Below are 13,778 nucleotides of genomic sequence, written 5' to 3' on the forward strand. Positions count from 1 at the left end.
ATCAAGTTGTACCTATCAAATTAGTGGTTTACAAGCATAGTGAACCAAGTCCATTCTGGTTATTTTGAGTAAGCTATGTTCAAACATAATATTTGAGTATTTCTTATTCTATAAGGATATGAATTTCCCATTATATAATAACTTAAAGGTACTCAAAATAACAATCAGAATTGTAATCATACCTTACAGAATTAGAAATACTCAAATATTATGTTTGAACCTAGCTTACTCAAAAATAACCAGAATGGACTTGGTTCACTATGCTTGTGAAGCACTCAAATATCTGATAATAGCCAATATCAAATTAATGTTCTTATTGACGCTAATAAAAATGGTACATTACTGTCTGCAATGCTTCACGAACAACGCATTAATCTCAGTGGTGTACGACCATCTCTTTCCGGTAAATGGTCACGGTGAAATGTGCTACGGCGAAATGTAATACGTAAGTACAATTTGCTATATTTACTAAAATTAGAACCCGAAAAACGTATGAAAATTTTCCCCGTATTATGAAAAGTCTACAAACGCCACTGGTCAAAGTAAGTGATTGACTTATGTGGTGATTAATGGTTGATGCGTCATTGGAATAGGTTTAAAAATTAAAGAATTAGTTTCGTAGGTACCTAGGTACTTGTATATTTATGTATATCTAGGTTCGTGTTCTTTGACATTCGATGGAAATCAAATGGCATGTCAATCTTACATATTTTTCGTACTGCTTCCGGAAATATTAACCCCTAAATGCACGATGACAACCATTTAATATGTAGGTATATTACTTCTCTAATGATCACATTTAATGTGTAATATTATTATAAATTAGCAGTGGGATCTGTGGAAAAAAACTATAATTATTTTATCAACACAATTTGTTCACTGCAGAAAACTGCAAGTTTTTAAATAAAATTTCTAAACACAAAAACAACCAATGAATAATACAATTTGTTGACGAAAGGCATCACCATGCAATTAAGGATTAAGGCGAAAATGTGGTCTAAGCAATGTGCTACTAGAGATACCTATCTAGTATCTAGCATCCTACTATAGTGTATGCAATTAATACAATATATATTGATAATAAATTTTCATTTTAATTTAGTATGAGAAAAAACTTGCATAGTATCAAAACTAAAAAATTACAGTACCTCGGCCACATTATTAAAAGACAATAGTACAGTATTCCCCAACATGTCATCTAAGAAAACATCAACGGAAAGTTTGGTAGAGAACGACGTCGTATTTCGTGACTTAAGAACCTCTGTGATTGGTTCGAGTGTAGCTCAATCGAACTGTCCCAGACATGACCTCCACCACCGCTATCTTTAATGCACCCACATCCTGAGCGGGCCCCCAGGCCACGATGTTTGGCGGGCCTCTGAACCTAGCGCCAAGGTAGAGGGCAGTGTAGTGTTCTACTGTTGTTTGTACTAGGGTTTCGAGTAAAATAAAGGGTATTCCGTGTATTTTTAGAGATTTTTGTATTTTTTAAATAAATCTGCTTGAATTTTCGGCACTCAGCATCATATTATGAAGTACTGATCGTGTCCTCATTTTGTGATTTCCAAGTTCGTGCGACCCATCATCATATTAGTAAAAGGAAACACACTAAAAGTAATTAGGTATACAATAAAATTCTAGTCGTCTCGTATTAGAGGAAATTTGTGGTGTGTGTTTATCAGTGGCAAAGGGTGACTTTTGGAAAGAGGTAGGCTGTGGAGTTACCACGCTTGTCAGATATATTTACGGGAAATAAGAAGATAACCCTATATTACTACTGATGAATAGGTAGGTACACTAAATCGATGAAATTTCAAAAGCTTAGTTAGTTAGTTTGATATAATTAGTTTATAAATAAGCAATTAGATTGAATTATGTATTTTCCTAAACATTTATAAACGTAACATACGCTCAAAATATATTATCTATCATCTTTGAAAATATCCGTTGTTGTGTATAATATGTTCCATAACAATTTATAATTTAAACCGTAAAACTAGATATTTTAAAATACTTATATATTTAAAACACAGACTTAGGTATAAATAACAGATAAATAAAAATCGTGAGATAAATTATTTTATATTTTTAACAACAATCAATATTTATATTATGTGATTGAATCCCATAGAAATTATTTTTTAAATTATCTTCTTATTAATAATTATTTTGAATAAATGTGCGGATGTAAGCGCTAACTAAACAACCTTTGATTTCGGAATAAAAAGCCAGACAGTGACTGGCGTCAGTGGCGTCACGTGACTAAAAACGCATACAAACCACATCTTAAATTCCCATCGAATATTTCATAATATAGTTGAATCCAGACGGTGCTAGTTATGGTTATAAACCTTACTAAATTATAAAATAAAACTATGTGCTTCTAATTTCTGACAATAGATGACTATCAATTATCTTGGATTTTACAGTGTATTTTTTTTTAATTTCAATTATTTACTTGAAGATCTATTTTTCTTAGTAGGTAGGCTTTAAATAATCGCCTACTATGGAGCCTTCGCCAATGGTGTTTATCTCACTTAAATGACCAACCTGCCACGCCAGGCCCCTCCTTAACCCGGGCCCCAAGGCTAGAGCCCTGTCAGCACTCCTCTTGTAGGGGCCATGATCCCGGGTAGCAGATGATAAAGCTAAGATCGCCCTGGTGGTCACCGACCTCTGTTATATTGTTGACACATTCATTCATTAAATTAACGGCAATATGATGTAAATATTAGATAGAAGATATAATTAGATACCAATGTAAACTGTATTGTTATTTCAAATTATTGATGCATTAAATAGCATCTATCAAACGAAATAACAGAACAATATGTATGTTTACGGTGATATTTCTATAAAATTAAATCAATAAGCCCATATATTTCCCAAACATTTGTTAGTTACTATTTACTTTACTTACATAAAATGATTTCATGAAAATACCTTTATTGCGGTTATCGTCCCATGGCATTAATTTTATGCATAAATGCGTTATCGGAGATACAATCCTGTGACCATTTTCTATATACATAATATTATTATACATACGTACTGTATTATATTATTATTTTATAAATATCACTATTTTATTGTGGCGAATTCGCACATTAATTATTATTTATTTCGTTTCTTCATATTCGATAATATTAAACAATTTTCCGGGATCAATTTACTTGACCTCTGCACATAGTTTTCAATAGCTTTTGGAAAAACTAGATTTCTGTACGGTAAGTTTTAAAATATCCTCTTCATAGATGGTGTTGTTGAATAATTATTATTGTATTTCAGAATTTGTATTATAATATTATTTTATTTATTGTTGAATTAAATCCATAAATTAATAATACGTATATGGCAATAAAATAATTTTAAAATTACCATAAAGCTTAGGAATAAAATAATATCATTGTTTATAGTCTATTCATAGACGAAATGCGGTCAAAAATGATTATACAGAACATATTATTTAAAATTTATTTCTCATTGTTCTTTGGCAAACGTAGCAAAATAATATAGTATCAATATACGTACAATGTAGGTAGACAGAATTATTAATGATTAAAAATAAGTACATCAATATTATACAAATGGCATTTTGAATATTATATCTTTCGCTATTGCATAATTTATTATTAGGCTGTCAAATTATGAATTGGTTCATAATTGTTATGTGTAGGTCATATTCGAAATTCAATTAAAATCATTTATTTTGCACAATATAAAGTGCTCACATTATAAATTCAAGACGTTCACAGGATGGCACGAAAAAACAGTAATATCTCAAACAAAACGACATTACCTAACCGAACTTACGTAATTATTGTAATATATGGACATTCGAAGCGGATTTGGTTGACGTATTCATGTTAGATCTTAGAATTCGTATCCCAAAGCCTTCAGATAAAATAAACGATTCATGTCTTTATTGAACACAATATTCTATATAACAGTTACAGGGATAGAACAAGCACATTGTCCGAAATCCGGTGGATGGTGGATGCGATTGAAATCTCGCCCGGCAGCCGGCACCATATTTTTATTGGGATTTTCAGGAATGGATATATTGTGCACGAGGTACCTTCCAATATAATTAGTGAAATATATATTTATTTGTCATAATATTATGTTAGATAAGATACCATCATATAATCTAGGTTCTACTGATCAAGCAATATTACGTCAAACTAGTAATCCTGCACACTTTAATGCACAGTGACGTACCTAGGCAAAATGCCGCCTCTATGCAAACTTAGAATGCCATTCCCTTTCATTATAATATAGTCTCAAATTATATGTAGAATTGTTAGGTGTAGGTATAGCTACCTATTTTATTATCCTAAACTGACAAATGCAATAAAATAACGTAGGTACATAATAAAATTATTATCAGCTACTAAGGATGTAAGCAATTCTACGAAACCTACTCAACAACTGAACAAACATAGTGGAGATCTGAGGCACTAGCAAGTTTGGAGGCCATCTTGTGATTTCTTGAAACTAAGATGTCAATACTTTCTAATGAAGCTACCGCATCATCCGCTTAATGGAAAACCATCACTGCATCACACCTTCAAAAGTTGTTATGATAGTATTCATTCCTTAATTTGCCGCTCATAAGAAACGCATAGCCCGCCTACCCTCAAGGGTCGACACTGCTAGTGAACGCCATTCACATCCAGCATTTTGGAAGATCTTCCTGGGATGCCCCCGGCATACCTACTAATTTTAAAGGGAAGTTTCGTTCATTACGGCACAGCATATTATTATGTCCGAAACTGTTTAAGGACAGGGCGGGTAGTTAAAGGAAGGATGGGTTTATTTTTTTCAAATACTTACTTCAATTAGAAAATTTCGCCTGCAGCGCAGTCGCATGAGATTTATTTGCATCAAAACAAGAAATTATTTTGATATGTAAATAAATGGTAGGTACCTACCTAAACTGAAAATAAAATTAGTTTTGACAATGACCTTTTTTCACTGCCACTATAAACCGGCGTGTACCATAGCAGCCTCCAGAAGACTCCACTCTGTCCGGTCCTCCACTATCATCATCAAGTCGATCAGGCATAGGACTCGCAAGTCGACCATTACGACAACAAGCCACTATGGTCGTCTATTTCCAGCACTAACTAAACGTGTGGCGTTTTTCCAGTTTTCTTTGATACCTTAGAAAGAATATAGAAAAATGTTGACACATATGAAGGAAAACTTTCTTCTATGAAGGTTCTTCAACATGTATTATTTGAGTGATGCTGGAAAAAGGGTTACTAAGGTTAATAATAATGAAATTATTTACAAGTTATAGCAATGCAGATTTTTTAATAGCAAGTTCACACAATATTCTCTGACATTTATTTGCCAGGTCCGCGTTGAGATAAAAACTCTTTGCATTACTGTTTCAAACTTTAATAATTACGTTTGTGCAAAAACAACAGAAGATGCATTATTTATTTTTTTGAAAATAATAGTCCTGTCAAGGTAACATTGATTATCATAATATTATGAAATCTTGACTATTTAACAGGTGTGCTACATCGGCCGGGATGCTCTGCTTGCTAGTGGTTGAGGTTTTACATTATTCCACAATAATTCCAGTGCCAACATAATTTCTTCTCCTGACAGATGTGGTATGTGCAGCGCTCGAAATGGAAAAGTTGACGAACCGGAGCGCTCGACAATTTTCTGAAGATATTTACGTAGTTATCAAATTCTATGTGTATTTTATTAAAATAAGTGTGTTAGATTTTCTATTATATAACCTATCTAGCTCAGGCGGTCAAAATATTTTTTCCACGAGACAGAGCGATAACTTTACCGATTTCACGAGCCGGAACGGCGCTCCGGTGCGCTCCGATCCATTTCGAGCCCTGGGTATGTGACTGGATTACTATCATTGGTATGAATCCTCTAGCAGCTAACTATTTCCTAGGTATAGTTAATCTCTTGATTGAAAATGAATACATAGAGGGTCAAATTTACAATATGGCTAAATGAGCAATGTCCAGGGACCCCAAATTAAGAATGGTCTCGGGAACCGAAAAATAAAATTTGTAAAACGTTTATAGAAAAACATCGAGGCAGACAAAATAGCTACCCAGCATTTGAAGGATCCAAAACCTCGAAAAAAAATACCTACGTAACTTTAGTGTCCATAAAATAGTTATACCTACACTTATGTCAGAAGCCATTCAGACGGTATAATATGGAAACATTATCAATTTTCAGCCAAAACATTCGTATAACATATACAGCAAACAAGCAAGAAAACAATTAAGAATATTTAGTGTGTGTGAGACATGTCCGACCCTAGGAAGGTCATACGCTCCTCCAAAGAATGGAGGTTTTACGAGTATATTAACAGATTTTTGTTTTTTTACGAGAAATTGAAGTTAGTCACTTTGCTCAACGTATTAGGTCCATACTCTTACTTTAAACACAAATTGAAAAACAGTATTGTGTATTTGCCAGATCCAGGATTCTGAAATGGGACTGACGACACTATAAGCCGACGCATTCGCCGCACGGCCATCGTGGACGGTAAAATATTTAAAATAGTTAAAATATCTAACATTGTGCAAAAAGACATTTTAATGTTTTTTCTAGGTGTCCATATAATATCTATTAGCTGGCTCTGGGTACACCTAGGGGCGGCATGGTATATGAAAGTATGGTGAAGCCGGCAAGTATGGCGAAAAAGTATGGTGAAACAGGTTGGTAATCAATTTGCGGCAAAATTTTCATGTTAACCTTATATTATATGGGTACGTTATAATGACAAAAGTAAATCCTCCGTGATGCCCTGCATTTCTTTTTATCGCGTCGCCATTTCTCGTGAGTTATCGGCTGTTGTCGGCATGCTTCATTCAGTTCTATGAGGAAGCAAAATCGTTGCCTATCTGTACTTTTAATACATCTATGGGGTACACAGTCATTAGAAGGATTTTGTTTATGATATGATTCTAATATGATTCTTATTAGAATCCAAGTTTCTCGTAAAATTACATAAGTTCATAATAAATATATTGATATAACCATTATTTTATTGTTTATTTAAATATATTGCACTGTAAGCATCTATCAAACTATTATGAGAGTACCTATTAGCTTTATTCTTTCATAACCAAAAAAAAATCAAATTTAGAATTTGCGTTTACGTGTTTGTTTTCTTTCACCTTACTTCTTTTAATACTTCTCCTTGTCTCGCCCTCACCTACATATTATTTACATATGTTTTCAGACAGATAGATAAATCAAGACAAATGAGTACTTACTTAAATAATATTGTAAATCCATGTTTCTAAATAATAATATCATACGTTATGTTAGGTTATGTTTGAAACTTGTAGGCGATTTTGTCTGCATCAAAAAATAGTACAATAAAATTAATTGTTACGTACCTAATACCTAGTCGTATACCTAGGCATATAATGATATAATAGACGCTAGTATTTACTAATTGAACTGCCGGTTCGTCGTGAGGCTATACCTACATTATTATCACTCGATTACCGTATTTACATTGAAATAATAACAACAATATGTTGAATTTACGCCTCAGCTAGAAAAAGACATCGTCATAATCCATCACATTGTTGCATTTTGCACTTTGTTGCAAGGGAAGATCCATTCGCACGCATTCCACACTATACGCCCGCGTTCGGCGCAATTCGCGAGCGGCTACCGGTTGCACTTTAGTTGTGTTTTGGATCGCGATGCATTATGCAGTCCGCGACGCCGGTTTCTAACCACACTTTCGTGCGAAAATATCAAGTGATTGCCGAATTAAAACCTTTCGATGGACTCACAAGTGACGTTTTAATGTTTTTGACGTTTGTGTAATTGAATTTAACATTGAGAACTAGCTGTCAGTCGGCAAGGTTAAACATTTTAACCATAGATAACGGCTGCGACCTTGTGTCTATGTATGTTTTGCTGCCCGGTTTGAGTGTATTGACGCTTGGGTTTTATTATTGTTATACATGTGTGCGTTTCTTCACACCTTTTTGCATAGATAATAATAGTATAGTTGGACGGTGCGAATTTGCAAAACTTTACAAAATGCATTTTCTGTGAATAACGTTCTATTTTATCGCGGCTGACGTATTATGTAGCCGCGTTCGGAATTTAAAAATGAAAAAGTACTGAAACCATAATAACAATGCAGTATTTATACTTCAATGTATTCAAATTTGAATAATGATCGAGAGACATTAATTGATACGTGCCGGAGCGCTAATTAAATTATATATAGGTACGCAATAAAAGTGTAAATAATTTATATTTATAATAATCATGACAACGTCGGCAAGACCAAATTGTTCCATGACATCAAGTGTTCACTCCTTCATGAAGAGCATAGATACGAAGGAATGTAAGCCTGGCCATGGTCTAATGATGACGTCAGCGAGTCATTCGGAAGGAGAGTCGTTTTACGACGATGACGCCAGCGACAATTTACAAATGGCTATCAGCAACAGGAGCAGTGACCGCGAGTCCCGGAAAAGAGCTGAAAAGCAGAGGAGAACAATATTAAATTCTTTCATCGGAGATTTGGCCAGCCTTCTTCCCCTCGTTACGGATTCGTCTCGTAAAGTTGACAAGACTGGTATTCTCAGACTTGCCGCTCATGATTTAAGAAAAGACCACGTGTTCGGGGATTCCATTAAGCCCTGTCACATGGAGATAGGATGCGATGTTGCCAAATGTTTTCTAGATCTAGTCGGAGGCTTTGCTGTGACAACTACAACCAAAGGATTGATAATAGTCGTTTCATCCAATATACAAACATATCTTGGGCATTCGCAGATAGATCTTCTCGGACAGAACATTCTCAACATAACACATCCGGATGATGTGGATGTGATGAAGCAGAACTTAGAGCATGATGAATATCCATCGGTATTTGATTCCACCGGGACGATAGCATCTGATGTGTTTTCCGAGTCGTATAGCGACCGCAGAGATTTTTTGGTAAGGCTTTTAAAAGCTGGACCTCGAACAGAAACACCTAAATTTGTAACCTGTAGGATTGATGGAACATTTAGACAAGCCGATCGCGCTGGAATGGCGGGAGATTGTCACCCGATCCGACGGCAACGAGTCCGCAGAGACAGAGCCATAATCCCAAGTGGAAATGATATTATCTTCATCGGGATGGTTCGTATTGTCAAGAGACCCTACATCACGAGCCGGCTGTTAGAAGCCAGCAAACAAGAATATTGGACAAGGCATTTAGTAGACGGTCGCATCGTCCACTGCGATCAAAGAATTTCTCTAGTCGCCGGATATATGTCAGAGGAAGTGACCGGAGTTTCCGCGTTGGCTTTCATGCACAAGGAAGACGTTCGATGGGTGGCCATCGCATTGAGACAAATGTATGACGAGAATAAACCTTACGGGGAATCCTGTTATCGACTGGTTTCTCGAAACGGGCAGTTCGTGTATCTGCGAACTAAAGGATTTCTTGAAATACATCACTCAACAAAAGAAGCTCAGAGTTTTATATGCATCAATTCATTGATATCAGATGAAGACGGTTCGCGGATGATCACCGAGATGAAGAAGAAATATTCAGCAACAATTAACATCAGTGAAACAGACGAAACATATCGATCAAGCATCACTGAAAGCAGCAACAATACATATATCGAAGACGCAACAGAGTTGGAACAAGTTATAATGCATTTAATAACGAATTTACCTTCACCTTCTCCAGTCATTCACCCGAAAGCCATGTCACCTCACACGGATACTCCTTCAATCATCACGAAAGAATCTCCAAGATCATCTCCCATCAGAGAAGACGCTTCTCTAACGATAATTCCACCACAGACTTCGACTGTGAAGCCTTCAATTACGAAGAGTTTGTGTGTAGTGTCTCGGTCTGGTGTCCTAAAACGAAGCGCCGCGAGTTGTTCTTCCGATGAAGAGATCTGTGAGCAGACGAAACGGGTGTGCCACGATCAATCGTCGTCGCAATATCCACAAAAACCACAGGATTACGGTTAATTGTATAACACCTCGGCGAGTTATTAATATATGTAAAAATGAATAGTCTGAGAAACTAGCACGTGGTTATTGTGTACATCGAAATAAAGTAAGATGAACTTACATGATATTATATGAAGTGTATATGATCTACCACCCAGTACTATGATTATAGATGGGATGACTGAAGAATTTATATGTATTTTAAAGAATGGAATGTTGTCACAGATTTTGAAATGAGGGGCCAAGAAGATAAATAATGTTGTATCTACCAAATAATTGAATGAGTATATTGTTATTGTCTTTCATTATTAATGGGGTACTTAGTTAATATTGCAGTGGCAAATGTTTAATATTAATCTGTGTATCGATGGCCTAATGTCAATATCCCGTAAGTGACTTTTTACAAATTGTGCATTAAGCTAAAAAAACTAAATATTTAATATCACGTATCTGACTGTTAATAGTTCACACAAGTTGTAACTCCATAGCATGCCAATAACCAGTAACGTAAAAAGAGGTAAAGAAAAGCAAATAACATCTAATATAATGATAACATCCAATAAAATGTGACATAATACCTATATAAAAGATAAACATCCAAAATTGTTATGTTACTTACTGTTTTACCTTTTAAATAATTCGAAAGTGACATTTTGAAGCTGAATTCAACACACGTCATGCAACACACTTGACAGCTTAGAGGCGAGATACGGGCTATTATAGGTTTATTTCTGCAATGCTCAGATACGGGAAATTTCTAAAATACTTGTATCAAAATAACACTATAGATATGGAAATTTCGCAGTCGATGGGCAGTATTTTTGTTGTTTTTAGTACTTACATCAAAAAATCATTTTCGTCATATAGATCAGATACGACATTTACTTAGACATATTATAAATAATTTAGTTAAGTACATGCACACACATAAAGAAGGGGATTATTTTAATTCCGGATATCCTTCAAGGAACGAAAAAAATATGAATTATTTAGGTAAATCGAATATTGCTTTTCCTTCTTATAATAAACCGAATGATTTGGCTCCCGAACACAGCCCTTCTTTAGTGGAAGACCCGCGGCGTTCATGAATTGTGGCACCATCTGGGGAATCTTCAAAACCCCTTAAAACGATATTAGGTAGGATTTTGAGAAAAATGAGAAAAACTCACAGGGATCTATTAAATTTAAATAAAGATTTAATTCGTATATTCTAGACAGTATTTTTGGCTTATTCATTTTAGGGGTATTTGAAAAGCACACGCAAGCATTTTAGCGGGTTGTGAAATTAACCCTAATTTTTGTTGATTTTGTTGACGTATTGACGGTTTTTGGCGTTTTTTTAAATTTCAATCTTTGGCCATAATATAGCTAACAAAAATATCTATCTAAATACATATCTAACTCAAAATTTTTCAAAAACCGTTTTAGGAATTTTGAAACTAGGCGCTCATATTATTTCAATATGTAATCAGAAGCCTTTTGAATCAAATTAATATGCATTCAATACTGCCTACAATATGTGAAAAATAGCAGTTGCATTGCCGCTGGCAGTTCGGTCAATTTTGTGAAATGTTTCTTAATACAGAGTTTCGGTATTTAGTACTTTTCATTTGTTTTTTTTAATAACTAAATTATTGTCAATCGAAATGTGAGATTTATAGTGTGGTTTTTATGTTGTTAAGTATTACACTTGGAATTGAAAAACCTGTCTAGTTCAATTCCATGACATGTACAGCAGCGGCGAAGGGTGGAGGGGAGGTTAGACTATTAAGATCCGACATAAATAGTGCACACTAAACTTTATCAGTCATGCGTATTTGTTTTACAGATTAATTTACAGATGGTGTTAGTTAATTTTTTAAAATTTAATTAAACCTCGCGAAAACCACGCCATAATAGATAATAGTCAAAAAATTCTTATAAATCTATAAAATATCTAAAATTATACCATTCAATCATGCACCATTTTGGATATTTTATAGATAGAATATCTACGGATTTTATCTATTACGGTTCGGTTTATGCAGGGCTTAATTAATTTAAAAAATAAACCAACATCATGTTTAATATTATGTATTCATAATTCAACGAAAAGAAATAAGTATGAATAAAAAGTGTGCACTATTTTGTCGGATCGCCCATAGCATATCTACCTGGTTTGGTTTAGGCAGGATTTAAATAATTGATTTTTATAAACTAACTAAAACCGCCTGTAAATTGTAGTCTTAGTTCAATAAAAACAAAAACGTGTGACCGACAAAGTTTAGTGTGCATTATTTAATGTCGGATCTTAACAGCCATCTCCACCCTTTGCCACTGATGTATAGGTACTTAACTAATTAATGTACAGAAATAATAATTGTGCATTCCTCGAAGTGCATTATTCTAAACGGTGTATTTGTAAATATTCGTGCTCAAGTCATGAAATTATTCGCCATCATTTCACTTGACAACATTTACCGATAACCAGTGAGAAAATACAATTAATGGTCCAACATTTGTCCAAACACATTCGTGTCCATGACGAGTCTCTGCAAATGTCTCAAGTATCTGCAAATGACATGGATTACTTTATTATTAATTATTATTGTCGAATACCTACATCGGTTGTGGAATTCTGTCTCACCATCCAGTCTTTGCCACTGGTATTTTACATCTAGGTATCAGTATATTCTATTATTGTCGTATTTATGATATAAACATAAACGAATGATTTTTGCCTCTTTCGTGATATTTTTACAACGTTTTTATTAGCTTGTATTCTTATTTGTCCGGTGGTTGTTTGTCAAGTACAAATCTTGCAATCGATTTTTAACTAACTTCCCGACTAGCTAGACATTTGAAACTTTTAGAATATATCAGAACACGATGCCAATGCATTCTTTTAATACTTTTAGCCATCTTTAAGCAGAATTGTATTCATTTTCAGTTAATTCTGTTTTGTATGAAAAGTTATTTCGGAAGAAATCCGTAATCAAATCCACTATTATTGATTGCTAAGAAGGTGGTCCTAGCAACTAAATTATTAATACATATTATGTGCGTTACTATGGAAATCAAAATGAAATGTCAAATATTCTGTATTTGTTTGTTTTTTATTTACTTCATATCAAGTACAAGCATTTGCATTGAGCATATTGAGCAAAATAATTCAACAGAAAATTTAAAAACGTTGTATATAAAAAGTTCTTTTTATCTTGTAATTATTTAATAACATTATTTTCAATATTTCAATACCTACTTGAAATGATAAGACACTTATATAAAGATGATCTGCAATTATTTTGAGGATACGGTAATTTTTGTTTATGAAAACACAGGTCTCAAACTGTATATTCATACTAAGATATTACGAAACATTTTCAAGGCCGTCTATAATAGTCAGGCCGTAGCACTACATTGCGATTTTCAATTGTAGTGCTGATTAATGCTTTATTTCAAATGCAATGCGGTAACAAATTCACAGTAAATAAAGATTTTTGGACTGCATATTAATTTACGTATGACGTGAGTCCCGGATTCTAATACCGTTTCCGGAAAATTCACATGTTATTTTTGTTCACTTAAGTAAGTGGCTAACACCCATTTCTCATAAAAACAAAAAAATCTGTTAATACAACTTCCACTCTGTAAAGACTCATATTATTTTCTTAGAATCGACCATGGTAAAATTTAAATAATTTTCTTATAATTATTGACCATATTGCATTCGAAGTTAGCATTAAGTAATAACTATAGTGGAAAAATTTATCCTTGAAATTGCGCGGATTGCGATTTCTTCTGCTGCG

At 34.1% G+C, this 13,778-nt stretch overlaps 1 protein-coding gene across 1 annotated transcript; it reads left to right on the top strand.

The window, feature by feature from the left end:
• Positions 1 to 7,427: 7,427 nt before the first annotated feature.
• On the top strand, positions 7,428 to 11,104 carry LOC147073519 (basic helix-loop-helix ARNT-like protein 1). The gene has a single exon (XM_085944550.1). It carries the CDS (start codon positions 8,293 to 8,295, stop codon positions 10,006 to 10,008), a length of 1,716 nt encoding a protein of 571 aa, XP_085800676.1. The 5' UTR covers positions 7,428 to 8,292; the 3' UTR covers positions 10,009 to 11,104.
• The last annotated feature ends 2,674 nt before the right edge of the window (positions 11,105 to 13,778 follow it).

Source organism: Rhyacophila brunnea, unplaced genomic scaffold, assembly GCF_057557595.1.
Source record: "Rhyacophila brunnea isolate RB1 unplaced genomic scaffold, BYU_Rbru_1.0 scaffold_17, whole genome shotgun sequence".
Classification (NCBI taxonomy): Eukaryota; Metazoa; Arthropoda; class Insecta; order Trichoptera; family Rhyacophilidae; genus Rhyacophila; species Rhyacophila brunnea.